At 43.7% G+C, this 24,758-nt stretch overlaps 1 protein-coding gene across 1 annotated transcript; it reads right to left on the bottom strand.

The window, feature by feature from the left end:
- Positions 1 to 1,471: 1,471 nt before the first annotated feature.
- On the bottom strand, positions 1,472 to 24,758 carry LOC139756476 (uncharacterized). Its single transcript, XM_071675927.1, has 2 exons — positions 23,898 to 24,758; positions 1,472 to 2,201 (listed from the first exon to the last, which is right to left on the bottom strand). Exons 1-2 carry the CDS (start codon positions 24,150 to 24,152, stop codon positions 1,926 to 1,928), a joined length of 531 nt encoding a protein of 176 aa, XP_071532028.1. The 5' UTR covers positions 24,153 to 24,758; the 3' UTR covers positions 1,472 to 1,925.

The raw sequence follows: 24,758 nt of genomic DNA, 5'->3' as shown, positions 1-24,758 counted from the left end.
CTGCATGTTCAGGCCCCGATCACACAAAATCTTATATATATATATATATATATATATATATATATATATATATATATATATATATATATATGTTTTAGATATCTGGGAGTGGATCTGGCAGCGGATGGAACCATGGAAGCGGAAGTGGATCATAGGGTGGGGGAGGGGGCAAAAATTCTGGGAGCCTTGAAGAATGTGTGGAAGTCGAGAACATTATCTCGGAAAGCAAAAATGGGTATGTTTGAAGGAATAGTGGTTCCAACAATGTTGTATGTTTGCGAGGCGTGGGCTATGGATAGAGTTGTGCGCAGGAGGATGGATGTGCTGGAAATGAGATGTTTGAGGACAATGTGTGGTGTGAGGTGGTTTGATCGAGTAAGTAACGTAAGGGTAAGAGAGATGTGTGGAAATAAAAAGAGCGTGGTTGAGAGAGCAGAAGAGGGTGTTTTGAAGTGGTTTGGGCACATGGAGAGAATGAGTGAGGAAAGATTGACCAAGAGGATATATGTGTCGGAGGTGGAGGGAACGAGGAGAAGAGGGAGACCAAATTGGAGGTGGAAAGATGGAGTGAAAAAGATTTTGTGTGATCGGGGCCTGAACATGCAGGAGGGTGAAAGGAAGGCAAGGAATAGAGTGAATTGGAGCGATGTGGTATACCGGGGTTGACGTGCTGTCAGTGGATTGAATCGGGGCATGTGAAGCGTCTGGGGTAAACCATGGAAAGCTGTGTAGGTATGTATATTTGCGTGTGTGGACGTATGTATATACATGTGTATGGGGGTGGGTTGGGCCATTTCTTTCGTCTGTTTCCATGCCCTACCTCGCAAACGCGGGAGACAGCAACAAAGCAAAAAAAAAAAATATATATATATGTATATATATATATATATATATATATTATCCCTGGGGATAGGGGAGAAAGAATACTTCCCACGTATTCCCTGCATGTCGTAGAAGGCGACTAAAAGGGAAGGGAGCGGGGGGGCTGGAAATCCTCCCCCCCCCCTCTTTGTTTTTTTTTCCCCAAAGAAGGAACAGAGAAGGGGGCCAGATGAGGATATTCCCTCAAAGGCCCAGTCCTCTGTTCTTAACACTACCTCGCTAATGCGGGAAATGGCAAACAGTATGAAAGAAAAAGAAAAGAAATATATATATATATATATATATATATATATATATATATATATATATATATATATATATATATATATATATATCAACAATCACCATTGGAAAGAGAAAATAATAACGGTGAGTACTTTTGTTTATTACATCCTCAGACAGGATGTGAGAAATAAAAGTACTCACTGTTTTTATTTTCTCTTTCCAGTGGTTGTTGTTGCATATATCTCTTCACGATGAAGTAACGGTTCTGGATATATACGTATATATTTACCAGTGCTGACCCTTGTTTTCTAGATGTAGAACTTTCATTATCTTGAATTTTAATATTCTAATTCCCTCAATGCTATTTTTGATATCCATTAGTTAAACTAACTTTACGTATCACTTGTAATTTTTTGTTTTTATATCTTAAAATGCCTTTCATCACAGGTCACTGAGGCTCATGCAAAGCCTTGTCCCAAAATTTGGGAAATTTAAAGCTTTTAACATTAGGAAAAAGAAATTATGAATTCTTTAATATCTGAAGTAATTGTAGATGTACAACTTTGACATTAAGAAAAGGGAATCATGAATTCTTTGATACCTGAAATGATTATAGATGTACAACTAAGTCACAAATAATCAAAATATATGGAAAAACCCTCTTATGGACCGTCATGATATTGCCAATTACAGTCTTTATGTCTGCTCTTCTACTTACTATGATTTTAGTCTCTCAGATATCAACTAATTTTTCATTCTATCTCACTCTGTAATTCCTGTTCATTTTGATATTCTGTCCTCTTAGAATTTTTTTTTTTTCATTTGAGGTCTTCTCGATCCACCTTCCATCCACCCTGGTGTTGTGAGGAACGAGGCTGGGAGCATAAGGGAGATGTTGGAGCAGTACGGGATGTGGCTGGGGGTGTTACTGTGATGGGAAGAATGTTTAGAGTTGTGGCAGATGAGGGTGCAGATACCACACCTGCATAGTTGATACAGCCGCTGTCACTCTCGGAGCGCTTTAGTTCCCGGACAATCTGGTCATGTTCATCTAGCAGTCTCTCTAGTTCAGTTAGTCTTGCAGCTGCCTCTGTCTGTTGAGGGAGATACAGTTACATGTTAAAGCATTGAAAGGTTTTGCATTGGAAACATATGTTTACAATACCATTTGGATGGACAAGTGTTTTTTCTGAAACTCAGAAGATATAGAAATTATGAATTTAGGAAGATGTGTTTGGGAGGTGAATCAGGTGCTGTTTGCAAATGATGTGGTTCTGATGGCACACTCAAGAAAGTAACACCAGAAACTATTGGTGGAGTTTGGGAAGGTATGTAAAAGGAAGGTTTGAGTGGGATGGGCCTTGAGGAAGTGGAGTACTTGATATACATGGAAGTGGAAGTAATGGTTTTATGTGGAAGCAGTGTGCTGTTAATGGATTAAACCAGGGCTAATTAAGCTGTCACGGTAAATTATGGGGTGGTCTGTAGGGCATGGCTGTGAAAGATAGTTCCTGATTTTTTTTATATTATACATGACACTGGAAATTGGATATAAGCAATAAAGGCCATGATATGTTTGTTCCTGACATTACCTTCCTACAAGGGAAAAGGAAATTATTCTTACTGTGACATTCCAGTAGAATGGTTTACTTAGTAGGCTGCGATAAGCCAATAGTGGCATACTTTGGTGGCAGAAATGTTTTAAATCCTTAGCTAAAGTATGATTCTTTGTGTTATCTTTTATTATCAAATGTATGATTCCAATTGCTATCCATTGATGTTACCAGCAGCCAAACAACACTTTTAGAAAAAATATAATGTTTCAGTCACTCATACATAATCACAGAAAGTATCATTGCATCATCAGGGCAGGAAGCTAGAATTATACACAGACTATTGTAATCAGTATTGTGATAAAAAGCAGTTTCTCTTGTGTTATTATCTATATTTTGATGAAAATAAGATTATTGTTTATTTCATGTAAAGAATTTCCATTTATGTAAATATGTAAATGATGCATATTATATTTAAAAATATGAATGTTTAAAAGAATATTTGTGATACATGTAGTATGTATAAAATCACATTGAAAGACCATGAAGTGTGTAATGTAGTTTGATGTTCTATTCTATTTTTCTATTATACTTTGTCGCTGTCTCCCGCGTTTGCGAGATAGCGCAAGGAAACAGACGAAAGAAATGGCCCAACCCCCCCCATACACATGTATATACATACGTCCACACACGCAAATATACATACCTACACAGCTTTCCATGGTTTACCCCAGAAGCTTCACATGTCTTGATTCAATCCACTGACAGCACGTCAGTGGATTGTTTGATGTATGTAGAAAAAATCACTATGAAAAATCATGTAATCATTGTAAGCTTACATATATAGGGAACATCCATGCTGCCTACCTTGGCCCTCAGCCTCAACATCCCCTACACCAATGTAGAGGAAAGAATACTGCTTTTTTAGGTATTTTCAATAACAGATATTCTGTAGGGACTTTTTAGTTTTCTTTATTTTTATTTTTGTTCCCTCTATATCTCTCTATATCTCAGATGCCTGTTCCCTCCAGGGACTTGCTGTCAAGGGGGTGGCCATGGCAAAAGAGGTTCCAATACTAAGAAGTTTTAAACTTCATTTCAGACATATGCTGCAGTCTTAGGATTAAAACAGAAGTGGAGATTTAGTATGATTTGAACTTGTAACTTTCAGTATATTACTCTGATCATAACTTCTAAACTGATAAGATATAAAATGAATCAAGTTCAGTTTCCAAGTAAGTGATGGAAAGCAAGATTAGCACATACAGTGAAAGCCATTCAATTTAAGTATGGCATGTTGCACTTAACCTGTCCTGCAGCTGTCACTTTGTAAATTTCTCTTCCTTATACTTTCACATCTTTGACCAGTAAGGATCACTAAGGAATTGTAAAGTGTATGTTAGATTTTTCTGTGTTTCATTGACTATATGGTTTATTGTTTAAACAGTGAAGGACTAATCAGTGTATTTGTATCCATGAGTAATTGTTTTATAAAGATAAGATGCAGTTGTTTGTCAGGTTCTTGTCTATGGTACTGTTCTATGCATCACCGTTATCTGTTTTAGTTTTTCCAGCAATGACATACATATCTTTGAGGACTGCAGTCATTTTGCCTTCACTTCTTAGCTTTATATTTGTGTAAGACTTCCGAATGACACTTTGATTTTCCATTGTCCCTTATAATTTATAACAAACAAACTTTTTTCTTTTCAATATTTTTGTTTGTTTGTAATTCCCTATTCATTCTAATCTACTCGCAGTTTACAGGGAAGTAGTTCTACACATGTAGGGTCCTATGTCTTGAACATTATTTGCTATACTGCCTTTTGAACTCCTGCATGGTGTTTGCTTTTTTCTTTTTTCTTTTTGTTAGCTGAGATCACACAGGCAGCTGAGGCCCTAATAAAGTCAATCCCATAAACACTTTATACATATACCCTGCTAACCTGCCCTGAGCCAGATACCCATTTTATCGACCAACCCTTAGGGTTGGATGAACAGCTGGGTCGACTGTGGTCTGACTGCTGCAACCAGGATTTGAACCTATGCACTCGACCCTGGATGGCCCGTGAATGTGTCACCGTCAGGAACGTTAACCACTTCGCCACAGGAGTCCATTATCACGTGATTTCATGTTATGTCCAGTTGTCCTATTCCTACATCTTTTGGAGGAACTGTTCACTTTCTGTTGTCACCAGCCAGTTTAAAAAGTTAAAGGTTGTGATCAGGTCATCCCTTCCTCTTCTCTTTTCATTGGTTGGCAATTTGAAGGCTTCTAGCCGTTCTTTGTAACTCAGCTGTCTCCATTGTGGTATCAGCTTTAGTGCCCTTCCCAGATCCTTCTTTTTGTTCTTTGGGTTTCTTTAGGTGTGGTGATCAAACTTGAGAGGCATATTCTAGTTTTGGCCATGTGAAGGATATTAGTAACTTGCTGAATTTTTTCATATCCACATACTTGAAAGCAGATCTTATACTTGCTAGCTGACATTTTGTTTCATTTTTCTTCCAATGTTGGACTCTGTTGACAGGTTAGGGATGATGTCAACTTTCAGACTCCTCCAGAACCCTGAAACTTATTTCCTCTCAGATAACATCATATCAAGGCTTTCTTTCATTCTTTCCCATCCTCATTATTTTACATTTGCTTTGGGTGAAATTCTCTAGATCATCTTTGGATTCTATCTACTACATCACCTTTAATTGTAGTAATCCTGCTTGCTTTTCAGTTCCCCCATGACCTTTACATCACCTGCAGACGTATTCAGGTAGGAGTCCATATGTTCTGGCAAGTCATTCACATAGACCAAGAAGAGTAATGGTCCCAGTACAGAACCCAGTGGCATTCTACTGGTGACCCCCACCCACTTGGAGAAGGCTTCTCTGCCATGTGTCTTTTTTTCCCCTTTCACTAAGATAATCTTCCATCCACTACAGAGGTCTCTTTATTCTGTTGATCTTTCTATAGCTATTATTGTGTTTGATACCCATTCCCTACATGAACTCCAATCAAGGGGGTGGTCACATCAGTAGAGCTATCCTTGTCCTTACATACCTCCCCCGTATACACCAATCCACTCATTCTTCCACTATTTTGCTCCCTTCAGTATTCCACTTTCTTACCACATGTCACCGGTGGTTTTCTCTCTCATCAACCCCAATACTTTAACCCTCATACACTCTCCTTGTAAACTCTCCATCTTGCATTCTTCCCACATTCACAGACCACTTCAAAGTATTACATATCATCCTCTTTTCTGCTTCACAATTAATTTTTTTCACTCCTTACCATGCCTAATCTTTCATGCACTCCCTCGTTTCTTTCATCATTCCATCTAGTCATACACATGCTCTTTTCAAATAGCTTATTTCCACAGCCTCAATCTTGGCCTATGTTACACATTTCATGTCCATGTTTGGCAGCATCTGTCAGGTCAGGAGGACTGTGCTGTCTCTTAATCCTTTCTACACTTCCATACTTACACCTCTACCCTTCATTATTCTATTAAGGGACCCAATGACTCTTCTACCCTCTACTGCTCTCTCCCTTATCTCTCCTTCCATATCACAAACTTAACCATGATAGCTCCTGAACACTTAGATTCTTTTACCCTTTGTTTTTCTCTCCACATCTCTATAACACAGTTTATTACAGTTTCTTCTTTCACTCTATAGAATTTAGCAAAATCTATACTCTCAGTCTGTTTCCTTTGAAACACCATTACTTTACTTTTACTCACACTTACCTCTAGTCACCTACGCCTACACAAATCGTAAAAAAACAACCTTATGCAACCCCTCTTCACTCTCAGCAAACAACACAGTATCATCCTTAAGCAGGCTTGTCACTAGCCACCATACTTCACCACCACACACCATCTCTGCATCTCCTTTCCCTAGTTTTGCTTTCACCTCTCTCCTCGCTCCATCCATATTTATATTAAAAAGACATAACACACAGCCCTGCCTCACACCCACATCAATACCAAGACTTTCTCTCAACTTTCCATCTGCTCTTACACATGTATTTGTTACCCTAAAGAAGGATTTCACACCTTTCCTTGTAAATTAGCTTGTTTCATTGTGGTACCATCTTTGTTGCTGTAATCTGGACACTACCAAGTTTTGTGCTTCTTTAGGTGTGGTAACCAAACTCAAGAAGCATATCAGTTTTGGCCTCATGTAGGATATGTATAGCTTGCTAGATATTTCTTATCTATATATATGAAAGCCATTATGATACTTGCTGGTAGACAGTTTCTGTCCTTAACTATTCTCTTAGTATAGGAGTTCGGCAACAGGATAGGAATGATATCATCTCCCAAGCCCATCCCACTTACAGAATCTTGAAGCTTATTTCCTGCTACATTATTATCATAATGAGGCCGTCTTTTGATTTGTGCCATCCACATTACTATTCATTTGCTTGTGTTGAATATCATCAATCACGTTTAAGACCAACTTTGGAGTCTGGGTATCCAAAGAACCCCTCCCCTTCATCAATTTCATGTAATGTTGCAGCATTGAGTGTTGGAATGTATATATGGTTTATAATTTTCCCTGTTGGCCTGTTGGAAGTTAGATCGTGATGGTTGAGTTGGAATTAATATCTTGGTCGTAGATATGTTAAAGATGATAGTGATATGATTACTGGCTGTGAGTGGGTCTTCTGTTGCGAGAGTGTCGTGGTGTGTTGGCAAGTTAGAGAGGATGATACCAGGATTCGTGCCCCTGCCAGTAGTATAAAAGGTTGGGAAGTGTGGTGCAATGTGTTCTATGACTGTCTTGAAGGAGTTTGTAAATGTGTCTCCCTTGTGTGTTGCTGTGAGTATAACTAAGGCATGGATTATTGGTGTTTAGGTCTGCAATCATGTAGACTGGAACATTACGTCTGAAGAGTTTTATGAAATCTGGTGTAGGTATGTATGGAAGGTTGATATAATGTGGCTATTATGATTTTCCCCCTGTTTGTGTTTACTTCTATAGCTAGGAGGTCAGAGTTGAAGTCATTGTATAGCTTATAAGAGAGATTGTTTTTAATTGCAATTGCTGCTCCGTCTGAGATTAAGTTTGTGAGGCTTTTCCTGTGTATCATGTAACCTGGAATCTTGTGATTCATCATCTGTAAGACCATGACTTAATATGTCGAGGTTGTATTGTCTATAGATATTACAAAGACCTGAGCTTCTGTTTCTCCAGTTTAGTACGTTGTGTTGGATGATTATTCGCCATGTTGATGATAAGAGATTGCTTTACGGTTCTTTACTTGATGTTTATTTTAGGTTTGTCTGTTTACTGGTCTTGACGTTTGCTGAATCAGCCCAGACCGTAGATATTGGAACATCGTCTTCCAGCATTGCAAAGCAATTTTCTAAGTTAATGGTGTTGTTCTCAATCATTTCAAGAATTTCCTCATCTCCAATTTGTTTTTTGTGTATGTCATTTTATATTTCTTTTTCTGCAATCCTGTCAAAAGTTTAGCATTAGTGGATTTATCTTTGGGGCCATCCAGTACTTTTTGAAGTATAGATTTTAAGGTCTGTATCTGATCCTTCGATATCTTCTTTTTATTCCTCTTCCTGACCTCTTTTTGGGTGTATTCTGGATTTTTTGCTTGTTTGTTTATCGTCTTCCTCTATTTGAGGATGTGAGCTGTTGCTTACATTGTCCTCCTCATTCTCTGGTGTAGATAGTGTATGTAAAGGAGCCAAGATTTTGTTTGAGGGGATTTGAAGGGACAACTATTTTAGGAAGATTATTAAGGCTAAAGTGTTATTAAGTTCTTCTGAATATCTGCCAGGTTTTACATTTACCAAATGTGCATGAATAATACATGGATCTCTGAGTGCGTTTCTGTACTAATGGGATTGTTTGATGACTGATTTGATATGTTTTGACTTCATGTGATGTGTATGTAAGTGCTATTCTCTGAGTCCTGTTTCCTTTTTTTGAGAATAATTTCTTTCTTCTTGGGGCATCTCATGGCTAGTGTCATATGGTTCCCTCTGCAGTTCCCCCAATGTAAAACATTGGGGGAACAATCCCGCCATATGTGACCTCTGCATTCAGAGCAGATTTTGTAATTTGCTCCTGCAGGACACTGGTTTGTGACGTGTGTCTCTAACTCGTAACATTTCATGCATGTCTTGACATTGTAGAACACATCCTCCCTGATTTGATATGATGAAATGCTCATGAAAACAGGAACAATCCAATTTCAGTAGACTTTTTTGCAATTTCAGAGTTGCAAAATGTGAATTTCATAATTTTGAAGTTTGGGAAAATCATGATGTTTACGAGTTTTCCTTCTCTTTAATTTTTCTTATCCATAATTTCTTGCTGTATTTCATCTTCATTGTGGATGTAGATGTGATTGTTCACGTTGAAGACGAGCACCGGCCTGTTAGCTTTAAGTTCACGTGGGATTTGTTCAGAGAAGCTGTCTTGTTCAAATTCTACATCTGTTTTTCCATTGAAGATTTTGTCTTGCTCCGCTTCATTGCTGCTGACGACAATGAAGAAGTCAGGAGTGGGAATGATTCGTGTTGCGAAAATACCATTTTTGGAAAGTACTTCCAGAAATTTATGTCTCCTAGGATCCTTTGTGTTGCTAGATTTAATCTTAAATCTAGCCATGCTTCTTCATTACAGGGGCCGGGGCCCGACTTAACGCCACAGCTAAGTGTATTGGCCTCATACCTACAGCCGTCTTTTTCTAAATTATGAGCCTGCCTGCTAACAGGCGTCGTAACCCACAGAACAGCATCCTAATCCTGTGTGATCCACTAGCTCCGGACTCCAGTGTGGCCCACTCGCTCCGGCCTCTAGTGTGGCCTGCTAGCTCAGATGTCCAGTGTGGCCCGCTAGCTCTGGCCTCCAATGTGGCCTGCTGGCTCAGACCTCCAGTGTGGCCTGCTGGTCCGACTTCCATTGTGGCCCACTAGCTCAGCCTCCAATGTGGCCCGCTAACTCAAACCTCCAGTGTGACCCGCTAGCTCAGACCTCCACTGTGGCCTGCTAGCTCAGACCTCCAGTGTAGCCAGCTAGCTCAGACCTCCAGTGTGGCCCGCTAGCTCAGACCTCCAGTGTGGCCCATTAGCTCCGGCCTCTAGTGTGGCCCGATAGCTCAGACCTCCAGTGTGGCCTGCAAGCTCAAACCTCCAATGTGACCTGCTAGTTCAGACCTCCAGTGTAGCCAGTTAGCTCAGACCTCCAGTGTGGCCCGCTAGCTCAGACCTCCAGTGTGGCCCGTTAGCTCCGGCTTCCAGTGTGGCCCAATAGCTCAGACCACCAGGGTGGCCCGATAGCTCAGACCTCCAGTGTGGCCCGATAGCTCAAGACTCAGTGTGGTCCGCTACCTTAGACATGGTGTGGCTCGTTAGCTCAAGACCTCCAGTGTGGCCTGATAGCTCAGACCTCTGGTGTGGCCCGATAGCTCATACCTCCAGTGTGGCCCGATAGCTCAAGACCTCCAGTGTGGCCAGCTAGGCCCGGCCTTCTGCACGCCACCTCCTGCCAGGGGTCTGTCTGTCCCCGGACTCAAGGTCACAGAATTTCAAATACTGCTATTGATTATCTGGAGGCTGGCGCTCTGTGAGTAGTGAACACCTGCTGGTGGTGAGGGAGGTCAGCAGTAGTGAACACCTGCTGGTGGTGAGGAAGGTCAGCAGTAGTGAACACCTGCTGGTGGTGAGGGAGGTCAGCAGTAGTGAACACCTGCTGGTGGTGAGGGAGGTCAGCAGTAGTGAACACCTGCTGGTGGTGAGGGAGGTCAACAATTGTGAACACTGGTGGTAGAGGGCTGGATGCTTGGAGGCTTGTGGTAGAGGACTGGGTGCTTGGAGGCTGGTGGTAGAGGACTGGGTGCTTGGAGGCTGGTGGTAGAGGGCTGGGTGCTTGGAGGCTGGTGGTAGAGGGCTGGATGCTTGGAGGCTGGTGGTAGAGGGCTGGATGCTTGGAGGCTGGTGGTAGAGGACTGGGTGCTTGGAGACTGGTGGTTGAGGACTGAATGCTTGGAGGTTGGTGGTAGAGAGCTGGGTGCTTGGAGGCTGGTGGTAGAGGACTGGGTGCTTGGAGGCTGGTGGTAGAGGACTGGATGCTTGGAGGCTGGTGGTCAGAGGACTGGATGCTTGGAGGCTGGTGGTAAAGGACTGGATGCTTGGTGACTGGTGGTAGAGGACTGGATGCTTGGAGGTTGGTGGTCAGAGGACGATGCTTGGAGGCTGGTGGTAGAGGACTGGATGCTTGGAGGCTGGTGGTAGAGGACTGGATGCTTGGAGGCTGGTGGTCAGAGGACTGGATGCTTGGAGGCTGGTGGTAAAGGACTGGATGCTTGGTGACTGGTGGTAGAGGACTGGATGCTTGGAGGTTGGTGGTCAGAGGACGATGCTTGGAGGCTGGTGGTAGAGGACTGGATGCTTGGAGGCTGGTGGTGGAGGACTGGATGCTTGGAGGTTGGTGGTCAGAGGGCTGGATGCTTGGAGGTTGATGGTAGAGGGCTGGGTACTTGGAGGCTAGTGGTAGAGGACTAGATGCTTGGAGGTTGGTGGTAGAGGGCTGGGTGCTTGGAGGCTGGTGGTAGAGGGCTGGGTGCTTGGAGGCTGGTGGTAGTGGGCTGGGTGCTTGGAGGTTGGTGGTAGAGGGCTGGATGCTTTGAGGCTGGTGGTAGAGGGCTGGGTGCTTGAAGGCGGGTGGTAGAAGGTTGGGTGCTTGGAGGCTGGTGGTAGAGGGCTGGATGCTTGGAGGCTGGTGGTGGTAGAGGGCTGGATGCTTGGAGGCTGGTGGTAGAAGGCTGGGTGCGCAGAGGCTGGCGGTAGAGGGCTGGAGGCTGGTGGTAGAGGGCTGGGTGCTTGGAGGCTAGTGGTAGAGGGCTGGAGGCTGGTGGTAGAGGGCTGGATGCTTGGAGGCTGGTGGTAGAGGGCTGGGTGCTCAGAGGCTGGTGGTAGAGGGCTGGGTGCTTGGAGGCTAGTGGTAGAGGACTAGGTGCTTGGAGGCTGGTGGTAGAGGGCTGGGTGCTTGGAGGCTGGTGGTAGAGGACTGGATGTTTGGAGGCTGGTCGTACAGGACTGGATGCTTGGAGGCTGGTGGTAGAGGACTGGGTGCTTGGAAGCTGTTGGTAGAGGGCTGGGTGCTTGGAGGCTGGTGGTAGAGGGCTGGATGCTTGGAAGCTGGTGGTAGAGGGCTGGATGCTTGGAGGCTGTTGGTAGAGGACGGTGCTTGGAGGCTGGTGGTAGAGGGCTGGATGCTTGGAGGCTGGTGGTAGAGGACTGGATGCTCGGAGGCTGGTGGTAGAGGACTGGGTGCTGGGAGGTTGGTGGTCAGAGGACTGGATGCTTGGAGGCTGGTGGTAGAGGACTGGATGCTTGGAGGCTGGTGGTGGAGGGCTGGGTGTTTGGAGGCTGGTGGTAGAGGGCTGGATGCTTGGAGGCTGGTGATAGAGGGCTGGATGCTTAGAGGGCTTGATGTTTGGAGGCTGGTGGTAGAGGGCTGGATGTTTGGAGGCTGGTGGTAGAAGACTGGGTGCTTTGAGGCTGGTGGTAGAGGACTGGGTGCTTTGAGGCTGGTGGTAGAGGGCTGGATGCTTGGAGGCTGGTGGTGGTAGAGGGCTGGATGCTTGGAGGCTGGTGGTGGTAGAGGGCTGGGTGCTTGGAGGTTGGTGGTAGAGGGCTGGGTGCTTGGAGGCTGGTGGTAAAGGGCTGGGTGCTTGGAGGCTGGTGGTAGAGTACTGGGTGCTTTGAGGCTGGTGGTAGAGGGCTTAATGCTTGGAGGCTGGTGGTGGTAGAGGGCTGGATGCTTGTAGGCTGGTGGTAAAGGACTGGGTGCTCAGAGGTTGGTGTTAGAGGGCTGGGTGCCTGGAGGCTGGTGGTAGAGGGCTGGATGCTTGGAGGCTGGTGGTATAGGGCTGGATGTTTGGAGGCTGGTGGTAGAGGGCTGGATGTTTGGAGGCTGGTGGTAGAGGACTGGGTGCTTGGAGGCTGGTGGTAGAGGGCTGGATGCTTGGAGGCTGGTGGTAGAGGGCTGGATGCTTGGAGGTTGGTGGTAGAGGGCTGGGTGCTTGGAGGCTGGTGGTAGAGGGCTGGATGTTTGGAGGCTGGTGGTAGAGGACTGGGTGCTTGGAGGTTGGTGGTAGAGGGCTGGATGCTTGGAGGCTGGTGGTAGAGGGCTGGATGCTTGGAGGTTGGTGGTAGAGGGCTGGGTGCTTGGAGGCTGGTGGTAGAGGGCTGGATGTTTGGAGGCCGGTGGTAGAGGGCTGGATGTTTGGAGGCCGGTGGTAGAGGGCTGGATGTTTGGAGGCTGGTGGTAGAGGACTGGATGCTTGGAGGCTGGTGGTAGAGGATTGGGTGCTTGGAGGCTGGTGGTAGAAGGCTGGGTGCTTGGAGGCTGGTGGTAGAGGACGGTGCTTGGAGGCTGGTGGTAGAAGGCTGGGTGCTTAGAGGTTGGTGGTAGAGGGCTGGATGCTTGGAGGTTGGTGGTAGAGGGCTGGATGCTTGGAGGCTGGTGGTAGAGGGCTGGGTGCTTGGAGGCTGGTGGTAGAGGACGGTGCTTGGAGGCTGGTGGTAGAAGGCTGGGTGCTTGGAGGTTGGTGGTAGAGGGCTGGATGCTTGGAGGTTGGTGGTAGAGGGCTGGATGCTTGGAGGTTGGTGGTAGAGGGCTGGATGCTTGGAGGCTGGTGGTAGAGGGCTGGGTGCTTGGAGGCTGGTGGTAGAGGGCTGGATGCTTGGAGGTTGGTGGTAGAGGGCTGGATGCTTGGAGGTTGGTGGTAGAGGGCTGGATGCTTGGAGGTTGGTGGTAGAGGGCTGGATGCTTGGAGGTTGGTGGTAGAGGGCTGGATGCTTGGAGGCTGGTGGTAGAGGACTGGATGTTTGAAGGCTGGCGGTAGAGGCCTGGATGCTTGGTGGCTGGTGGTAGAGGGCTGGATGTTTGGAGCCCGGTGGTAGAAGACTGTATTGGCCTGCCTCTTGAGCCTACTGGCTGGCTGGCCGATTCAACCAACTGGCTAGCCGCCTGAGTCTGCTTCTGGTTTCATAGGCTGTTTGATACACATTTTGAATGTGGGTCTGAAACCTAGGTGGTCCCAGTCAGTGAGAGAGGGTCCGAGACCTGGCTGGTCTCAGTCAGTGAGAGAGGGTCCGAGACCTGGCTGGTCTCAGTCAGTGAGAGAGGGTCCGAGACCTGGCTGGTCTCAGTCAGTGAGAGAGGGTCCGAGACCTGGTTGGTCTGTCAGTGAGAGAGGGTCCGAGACCTGGTTGGTCTCAGTTAGTGAGAGAGGGTCTGAGACCTGGCTGGTCCCTCCCTGGCCGCCAACCGAGCAGGCAGGATCCTGGAACCCACTTCAGAAACAGCAACACTAAATATAGAACAGATCAATATCCATCTTGACTGATGGCTCCATGTCGCCTGGCCTGGCATGTTGTGGTAGTGAGGATAGTGTCGTGGTGGTAAGGTTAGTGTGGTTACTATGGTATGGCTGATGGTAGATGTAGTTAATATGGTATGGCTGATGGTAGGTGTAGTTACTATGGTATGGCTGATGGTCGGTGTAGTTAATATGGTATGGCTGATGGTAGGTGTAGTTAGTATGGTATGGCTGATGGTAGGTGTAGTTAATATGGTATGGCTGATGGTAGGTGTAGTTAATATGGTATGGCTGATGGTAGGTGTAGTTAATATGGTATGGCTGATGGTAGGTGTAGTTAATATGGTATGGCTGATGGTAGGTGTAGTTAATATGGTATGGCTGATGGTAGGTGTAGTTAATATGGTATGGCTGATGGTAGGTGTAGTTAATATGGTATGGCTGATGGTAGGTGTAGTTAATATGGTATGGCTGATGGTAGGTGTTTGTTAGTAATGTGATGGTCCAGTGTTTGTGTGGGTTAGGTTTTGGTGCAGTGTTATTATTTGCAGCCTTTTAGTCCAGCGTTCAAGTTAGTTACTTGTTGGTGCAGCGTTAATCTTGATAACGTGTTACTGTAAGGTTACTGTTAGTAACGTATTACTTCAGCGGAAGTTGGTAAAGCATCGGTCCAGGGTTAGTGTGGATTGTGGATAACGTATCGGTCGAGTATTAGTGTTGGTAATGTATTGATCCTACCTTATTTTTGGTAACATGTCTGTCCAGCGTGACTATTGGTAACATGACCCAAAATTACCTTTGGTAAGTGTTGAAAGTGTTTGATGTAGACACGTGTATGTGGAGTGATGGTGGGACACTGCCAGGTGGGGTGTAGGGAGGACTTGTGTGGTGGTGCTAATATCTGGCGATGGTTCAGAACAACAGATAACATGTAATGTATGTTGGGAGTTGAACAGAAGTTTGGATTACTTTATGACGGTGGTAGAGTGAGCATTGAGTCACTTATTTACGTGGACAGCAGTATTTACAATAACCGTGCACTGTGTCTGTGTCAGGAAGTGGAACTGAACCATATTGAAGTGTTGCCTGATAGTTTACATTGTATGAAAGTCAAAGGTCAACTTAAAGGTTAAAGTAAGTTTTCCCCTTCAGACTGACCTCATCATGTACGAGTTGGTCGTCTAGCTCCAGTGTACCTGGTCAGCGTCTCCCCAACCCCTCTCCTTCCGCCAAGGTTGTCAGGGTTACGGAAAAAAAAGGTATGTTGTAAGATTGTTAGTTGTAGAGTACAAATGTATGATGTAGCTTTTACTGAGTTGTGTGCTGGTGTTCCTGGAAACATCTTTATATATATATATATATATATATATATATATATATATATATATATATATATATATATATATATATATATATATATATATTGTTGTTTGTTGGTTTAGGAAGGTAAGTTAGACATATTTTATTGTTTATATCGCTGGAATCATTGGTAGTATTATGAGACTCCCTGTTAACCACTTGTATAATGTACTTCTATATTGTTGTCATCTTGGACATGTCTTTGCCTCGTGTGTTATTTCTCTTAGTTTGTCACACTATTTGTGGTGTCTTGCTTAAGTGTGAACCAATTTGTTTGAGCTTTCTTCGTTCATTTTGTTCTTCAGTGATTTTTATTTAGGGTTGTTTTTCGTTTTTGACGAATGCTAGGGCCTTATTTTGTACCCCCAGGTGTGTGGGTATTGAGAAGTAGGTGGCGATGGGCAGGATCATGGCTGGCCTTCACAAGGTTCAAGTTACCTCTACTTGGGTATGTGTGGCACCACAGGTCTTGCACCATCTCTCCTGTCTTTTCCTCTGCTCGAGCTCGACTGGTTTGGTTTTCTTCTCAGCAGCGCCACATTGTTCTGCCATAAATATCTTTATGCTTATCGTTAGTTACCAGTAAGTGATTACATCGGTGGAGTCAGCTGTTTGAGAGTCGTGAAAGATGTCGTTTGCCAAGACTATATCACTGCTTGTGTTCCTTATTAGTGAGGCAGTGTTGTCTGGGAAAGTTAGCATTGATGTTGATGACACAGGTTTGCTGCCTGAGGTTACCATTCAGTTAAGATGATGATGACATTATAGAGGATCATGATGACAGTGCGTTGGGAAAAGGAACGGTAGTTCTTCTGGCATAACTAATGAAAACAGTTTATATTGTACAGCTTTCATCTCTACTGTGTCCAAAGTTTCTTTATGTCTGTTTGATTGACTACAGTTTATACAAAGTCCTCCAGTGACCGTAATTATCTTTCTACAGTGGTAGGGGTGATGCTTCTACCATTACCTACTCAGTTAAGAATAGTTACAGAGGATTGTTGGGAGGCTAGTGGGGTCATCAACCATTGGCTAGTGGGAGGATGCTGGAGGATCATAGGTCAGGTGTGGGGCTGGAAGGATCATGGGTCAGGTATGGATCTGGAGTCAGGTTTGTGACATGAGGATCAGGTTTGGGCCTTGAGGGACCATGGGTCAGGTGTAGGTGTGGGACAAGTGTTTGTGTGTGACCCAGGCTGGAGGGAGTGATTAAGCAGTAACCAGCAACGTGAGCGGCGCGGCTCTGTACGTACAAGTTAAAGGTAGATAGAGTGATGCTAGTGGGGGCATGACCACCACTGTGAACATGACCACCACTGTGAGCGTGTCCACCGCGGTAGACACGGCCACCACTGTAGACATGACCATTACTGTAAGCATGGCCACTGCTGTACACATAAAAAAACACCTGGCCACCACCGTTAGTGTAGCCAATAGTGAGCATGACAACCACCTGGTGACACCTGTGGGCCATATGGCCACATAGGGAAACAAAGTGTCTGGTGGTATCAGAATAGATAGTCTTCCAGGATATGGATAAGGAAATATTTAGCAAGCTGTTTACTACCTAGTTAAGGCCAAAACTAGAGTATGCTTCTCAAGTTTGGTTAAAGCGCATAAAGAAGCACAAAATGCTCATGAAGATGGTCAGAGCAGGACAAAAAAGGTAACAGAGCTAAGAGAGCTGAGTAAACAAGAAAAGACTAAAGGCTTTAGATTAACCCTTCTTGAAAGAGAGAAGAGTGAGAGGTGACCTGATCACAATCTTTAAGCCTTTGGGAAAAAGAAAGAGCGCGTAGAAGGCTACTAAAATGGGAGGGAGCGGGACTGGAAATCCTCCCCTCCCGTTTTACTTTTTCCGAAAGAAGGAACAGAGAAGGGGGCCAAGTGAGGATGTTCCCTCTGAGGCTCTGTCCTCTTTTCTTAACGCTACCTCGCTAACGCGGGAAATGGCGAATATATATATATATATATATATATATATATATATATATATATATATATATATATATATATATATTTTTTTTTTTTTTTTTTTTTTTTCCATACTATTCGCCATTTCCCGCGATAGCGAGGTAGCGTTAAGAACAGAGGACTGGGCCTTTTTTGGAATATCCTCACCTGGCCCCCTCTGTTCCTTCTTTTGGAAAATTAAAAAAAAAAAAGAGAGAGAGGGGAGGATTTCCAGCCCCCCGCTCCCTCCCCTTTTAGTCGCCTTCTACGACACGCAGGGAATACGTGGGATGTATTCTTAATCCCCTATCCCCAGGGATAATATATATATATATATATATATAATATATATATATATATATATATATATATATATATATATATTTTTTTTTTTTTTTTTTTTTCATACTATTCGCCATTTCCCGCGATAGCGAGGTAGCGTTAAGAACAGAGGACTGGGCCTTTGAGGGAATATCCTCACCTGGCCCCCTTCTCTGTTCCTTCTTTTGGAAAATTAAAAAAAAAACGAGAGGGGAGGATTTCCAGCCTCCCGCTCCCTTCCCTTTTAGTCGCCTTAATATATATATATATATATATATATATATATATTTTTTTTTTTTTTTTTTTTCATACTATTCGCCATTTCCCGCGATAGCGAGGTAGCGTTAAGAACAGAGGACTGGGCCTTTGAGGGAATATCCTCACCTGGCCCCCTTCTCTGTTCCTTCTTTTGGAAAATTAAAAAAAAACGAGAGGGGAGGATTTCCAGCCTCCCGCTCCCTTCCCTTTTAGTCGCCTTCTACGACACGCAGGGAATACGTGGGAAGTATTCTTTCTCCCCTGTTCCCAGGGATATATATATATATATATATATATATATATATATATATATATATATATATATATATATATATCTTTTCTTTCTTTTCAACTTCGCCATTTCCCGCGTTAGCGAGGTAGCGTTAAGAACAGAGGACTGGGCCTTTTTTGGAATATCTTCACCTGGCCCCCTCTGTTCCTTCTTTTGGAAAATAAAAAAAAAAAAAAAAAACGAGAGGGGAGGATTTCCAGCCCCCCGCTCCCTCCCCTTTTAGTCGCCTTCTACGACATGCAGGGAATACGTGGGAAGTATTCTTAATCCCCTATCCCCAGGGATAATATATATATATATATATATATATATATATATATATATATATATATATATATATATATATATATATTCCTGTGAGTCCACGGGGAAAATGGGAACTTTTCGTGTTTCATTTTCCCCGTGTACTCAGGAATATCTTGATCACGCGCAAAATTGTGATCCTTTCCAATATATATATATATATATATATATATATATATATATATATATATATATATATATATATATATATATATATATAATGATTATTTATCGTACTTGATCGCTGTTTCCTGCGTCAGCAAGGTAGCGCAAGGAAACAGACGAAGAATGGCCCAACCACTCATATGCACATTTATAGACATAAACGCCCATACACGCACATATACATACATATACATTTCAACGTATACATATACATACACAGACATATACACACACGTACATATTCATACCTGCAGCCTTCATCCATTGTCGTCGCTACCCCGCCACACAGGGAACAGCCCCCCCCCCCCCCCCAAGCGAGGTAGCGCCACTAAAAGACAACAAAGGCCACATTCGTTCTCTAGCTGTCATGTGTAATGCACCGAAACCACAGCTCCCTTTCCACATCCAGGCCCCACAGACGTTTCAATGGTTTACCCCAGACGCTTCAAATGCCCTGATTCATTCCATTGACAGGACGTCGACCCCGGTATACCACATCGTTTCAATTCACTCTTATTCCATGCATGTCTTTCACCCTCCTTCATGTTCAGGTTATATTGCGAGTGTAGAATAACTTTCAGCGACCTTGTACTATCGTCAGTGGACGAAAAGGAGTACAGTCCAGTCGAGTTACTTGTAACTGCCAAGTCCATATGAATAATAATGAAAATGTGGTGTGTTAATGTTAACACATCACATATGTGGTGTGTTAATGTTAACATGTAGTTAAACGTGTTGATGTGTGGGTATTTTGTTTTTAACAGTGTGTCCTTGGAAGAGTTGTAGACTCCTGTTGGCCCATCGCTTAACCATGCACATCTTAACCTTATGTATAGTATCAACACGTCTTATGTACTTAACCTAACTTAACCTAACCTTATGTATAGTATCAACACGTCTTATGTACCTAACCTAACCTAACCTAACCTAACCTATAGTATCAACACGTCTTCTGTACCTAACCTAACCTTATGTATAGTATCAACACGTCTTATGTAACTAACCTAACCTAATCTAACCTTATGTATAGTATCAACACGTCTTATGTACCTAACCTAAGCTAAACCTAACCTAACCTAACCTTATGTATAGTATCAACACGTCTTATGTAACTAACATAACCTCACCTAACCTAACCTAACCTAACCTTATGTATAGTATCAACTCGTCTTATGTACCTAACGTACGTAACCAAGGCCAGGAAGCAGAGTTGGGACTCCACCATTAGATTTGCTGGGCGCAACGCTTACCGGTAAACCACAGAACTCTGCTGATATTACCGTGTGTGGTTTTGTGAATATGAGTCCACGGGGAAAATGAAACACGATAAGTTCCCAAGTGCACTTTCGTGTAATAATCACGTCAGCAGGGGAGAGACAAGAGAGAAATATAACAGTCAGTTGATATACATCGAAGAGACAAAGCTTGGACGCCATTTAGTATTTATGCGATTGTCCAAGACAGACAACGAGCGTTCATAAACTTATTTTACAAATTTTATCAACAATAAAGTCATCTAATTTGTATAGACCGTCACTAATTTTAAGATTATAATTCTGTGTATTTAATGATAGAAGATTTAATGATATCTCTCGTGGTAATAGTTATATATATATATATATATATATATATATATATATATATATATATATATATATATATATATAATTTACCAGGAATACTCAACAAACTTATACCTCTGTAATTTGAGCACTCACTCTTATCCCCTTTGCCTTTGTACAATGGCACTATGCACGCATTCCGCCAATCCTCAGGCACCTCACCGTGAGTCATACATACATTAAATAACCTTACCAACCAGTCAACAATACAGTCACCCCCTTTTTTAATAAATTCCACTGCAATACCATCCAAACCTGCTGCCTTGCCGGCTTTCATCTTCCGCAAAGCTTTTACTACCTCTTCTCTGTTTACCAAATCATTTTCCCTAACCCTCTCACTTTGCACACCACCTCGACCAAAACACCCTATATCTGCCACTCTTATCATCAAACACATTCAACAAACCTTCAAAATACTCACTCCATCTCCTTCTCACATCACCACTACTTGTTATCACCTCCCCATTTGCGCCCATCACTGAAGTTTGAAGGAATAGTGGTTCCAACAATGTTGTATGGTTGCGAGGCGTGGGCTATGGATAGAGTTGTGCGCAGGAGGATGGATGTGCTGGAAATGAGATGTTTGAGGACAATGTGTGGTGTGAGGTGGTTTGATCGAGTAAGTAACGTAAGGGTAAGAGAGATGTGTGGAAATAAAAAGAGCGTGGTTGAGAGAGCAGAAGAGGGTGTTTTGAAGTGGTTTGGGCACATGGAGAGAATGAGTGAGGAAAGATTGACCGAGAGGATATATGTGTCGGAGGTGGAGGGAACGAGGAGAAGAGGGAGACCAAATTGGAGGTGGAAAGATGGAGTGAAAAAGATTTTGTGTGATCGGGGCCTGAACATGCAGGAGGGTGAAAGGCGGGCAAGGAATAGAGTGAATTGGAGCGATGTGGTATACCGGGGTTGACGTGCTGTCAGTGGATTGAATCGGGGCATGTGAAGCGTCTGGGGTAAACCATGGAAAGCTGTGTAGGTATGTATATTTGCGTGTGTGGACGTATGTATGTACATGTGTATGGGGGTGGGTTGGGCCATTTCTTTCGTCTGTTCCTTGCGCTACTTCGCAAACGCGGGAGACAGCGACAAAGAAAAAAAAAGAAAAAAAAAAAAAAATATATATATATATATATATATATATATATATATATATATATGTATATATATATATATATATATATATATATATATATATATATATATATATATATATTTACCAGGAATACTCAACAAACTTATACCTCTGTAATTTGAGCACTCACTCTTATCCCCTTTGCCTTTGTACAATGGCACCATGCAAGCATTCCGCCAATCCTCAGGCACCTCACCGTGAATCATACATTAAATAACCTTACCAACCAGTCAACAATACAGTCACCCCCTTTTTTAATAAATTCCACTGCAATACCATCCAAACCTGCTGCCTTGCCGGCTTTCATCTTCGCAAAGCTTTTACTACCTCTTCTTAACCTTATGTATAGTTTGTTGAGTATTCCTGGTAAATTATATGGGAGGGTATTGATTGAGAGGGTGAAGGCATGTACAGAGCATCAGATTGGGGAAGAGCAGTGTTGTTTCAGAAGAGGTAGAGGATGTGTGGATCAGGCGTTTGCTTTGAAGAATGCATGTGAGAAATACTTAGAAAAGGAAATGGATTTGTATGGAGCATTTATGGATCTGGAGAAGGCATATGATAAAGTTGATAGAGATGCTCTGTGGAAGGTACTAAGAATATATGGTGTGGGAGGCAAGTTGTTAGAAGCAGTGAAAAGTTTTTATCGAGGATGTAAGGCATGTGCACGTGTAGAAAGAGAGGAAAGTGATTGGTTCTCAGTGAATGTAGGTGTGCGGCAGGGGTGTGTGATGTCTCCATGGTTGTTTAATTTGTTTATGGATGGGGTTATTAGGGAGGTGAATGCAAGAGTTTTGGAAAGAGGGGCAAGTATGCAGTCTGTTGTGGATGAGAGAGCTTGGGAAGTGAGGCAGTTGTTGTTCGCTGATGATACAGCGCTGGTGGCTGATTCATGTGAGAAACTGCAGAAGCTGGTGACTGAGTTTGGTAAAGTGTGTGAAAGAAGAAAGTTAAGAGTAAATGTGAATAAGAGCAAGGTTATTAGGTACAGTAGGGTTGAGGGTCAAGTCAATTGTAAGGTAAGTTTAGATGGAGAAAAACTGGAGGAAGTAAAGTGTTTTAGATATCTGGGAGTGGATCTGGCAGCGGATAGAACCATGGAAGCGGAAGTGAATCATAGGATGGGGGAGGGGGCGAAAATTCTGGGAGCCTTGAATAATGTGTGGAAGTCGAGAACATTATCTCGGAAAGCAAAAATGGGTATGTGTGAAGGAATATTGGTTCCTACAATGTTGTATGGTTGCGAGGCGTGGGCTATGGATAGAGTTGTGCGCAGGAGGGTGGATGAGCTGGAAATGAGATGTTTGAGGACAATATGTGGTGTGAGGTGGTTTGATCGAGTAAGTAATTTAAGGGTAAGAGAGATGTGTGGAAATAAAAAGAGCGTGGTTGAGAGAGCAGAAGAGGGTGTTTTGAAATGGTTTGGGCACATGGAGAGAATGAGTGAGGAAAGATTGACCAAGAGGATATATGTGTCGGAGGTGGAGGGAACGAGAAGTGGGAGACCAAATTGGAGGCGGAAAGATGGAGTGAAAAATATTTTGAGTGATCGGGGCCTGAACATGCAGGAGGGTGAAAGGCGGGCAAGGAATAGAGTGAATTGGATCGATGTGGTATACCGGGGTCGATATGCTGTCAATGGATTGAATCAGGGCATGTGAAGCGTCTGGGTAAGCCATAGAAAGTTCTGTGGGGCCTGGATGTGGAAAGGGAGCTGTGGTTTGGGGCATTATTGCATGACAGCTGGAGACTGAGTGTGAACGGATGGGGCCTTTATTGTCTTTTCCTAGCGCTACCTCGCACACCTGAGGGGGGAGTGGGATGTTATTCCATGTGTGGCGAGGTGGCGATGGGAATGAATAAAGGCAGACAGTATGAATTATGTACATGTGTATATATGTATATATCTGTGTGTGTATATATATGTGTGCATTGAGATATATGGGTATGTATATTTGCGTGTGTGGACGTGTATGTATATACATGTGTATGGGGGTGGGTTGGGCCATTTTCTTTCGTCTGTTTCCTTGCGCTACCTCGCAAACGCGGGAGACAGCGACAAAATATATATATATATATATATATATATATATATATATATATATATATATATATATATATATATATATATATATATATATATATATTTGCCTGTGTCAGATTTTATGAATATAAGATATGACAGAGGCAATTGCTTATATAGATAATTCTTCAGATTCCGTGTGACAACAGATGGGTGTGAGGTTTGGGCTATACGTAGAGCCATGGGATGGGATAGCGAGCCAGACTACCGTGTTGCATCATGACTATTCTCCTCTCAAGTTCTCCTGAGTCAGTTAGTCAGCCATCATGACTTACTGAGTCAGTCAGTTAGTCATCATGACTTACTGAGTCTGTCAGTCAGTCAGTCATCATGACTGTTTTCCTGAGTCAGTCAGTCATCATGACAACAAGTAAGGAGGGCGGGTGGCCACCTTACCTTGAAGAGAGCCAGCTTAGCGTCGGCTTCCTCCTTTGATATGGAGGTCCTCGACCCCCGGCTGGAGGCGTTGGAGACGTCGCTACGGGCATCGGCGTCGCCACCGCCCGCCACTCCCACGTCCTCCCCAAACACTTGGTCGTCACCTGTCACCTCCCCGTCTACACTGTCCACCACAATGCTCAGCGATCCTGCACACAGGATCTCCGTCGAGCGCGAGCGTACGGGCCCGCGGGCCACTAATGCTGCCGCCATGTTAATCGTGGCGACAAGTGTGGGAAACGCTTAAGTCGAGAAAAGTGGCTGTGTTGCTCTTACTGAGGAACCCTGGGCCTGGACAGAGGAAGTGTTCTGGTGAGGGTCAGCACGGCAGTGTACCACCTACAACTGTACTGCGGTATACTAAGTACTTCCGACTTCCTACTGAACAGTTGCAGAATAGATATGATCAGGTCAAGTTGTTAGGGTCACACTCCTGTGGAGGACAGAAGACCTTGCTAAGTTATACAAGGATCAGATCTTAGCCTTAGGGTAAGTCGTACAGAGTGTGATGGTGAAGTAGCTCTTAGCTTGGATGATAGGAGGTATAGCATTCAGTGTCTTAATGGCACACTTGAGATTATTGGCAAGTGTTGCCTTTGTTGACGAGATTACTCAGCAGTGCAATGTTGACTTCTAGGGAAGAGGATGTTCACACTCCACGAAAAATATTAACTTGAAGTTAATATAATAGTGACCAGATCAGTAGTTGGTTTTTAGCGAAATGATTCTCTTGTCTGTCATAAACTGTGGCTAAAAGGACAGAGGGCGAGACGTTACGGATGGCCAGGTTGTGCCCTCCTTGGCCGCCTTAGCAATACT

The sequence above is a fragment of the Panulirus ornatus genome, chromosome 22 (genome assembly GCF_036320965.1).
Source record: "Panulirus ornatus isolate Po-2019 chromosome 22, ASM3632096v1, whole genome shotgun sequence".
NCBI classification, from domain to species: Eukaryota; Metazoa; Arthropoda; class Malacostraca; order Decapoda; family Palinuridae; genus Panulirus; species Panulirus ornatus.
This window is presented reverse-complemented; position numbering and strand designations above follow the sequence as displayed.

What these genes read in the sequence shown, in the direction of transcription:
- LOC139756476 (XM_071675927.1), bottom strand. Translation starts at nt 24,152, where the DNA reads ATGGCGGCAGCATTAGTGGCCCGCGGGCCCGTACGCTCGCGCTCGACG. An exon ending in CTAAGCTGGCTCTCTTCAAG is followed by an intron (nt 2,202 to 23,897) that starts GTAAGGTGGCCA and finishes CTCCCTCAACAG; the next exon opens with ACAGAGGCAGCTGCAAGACT.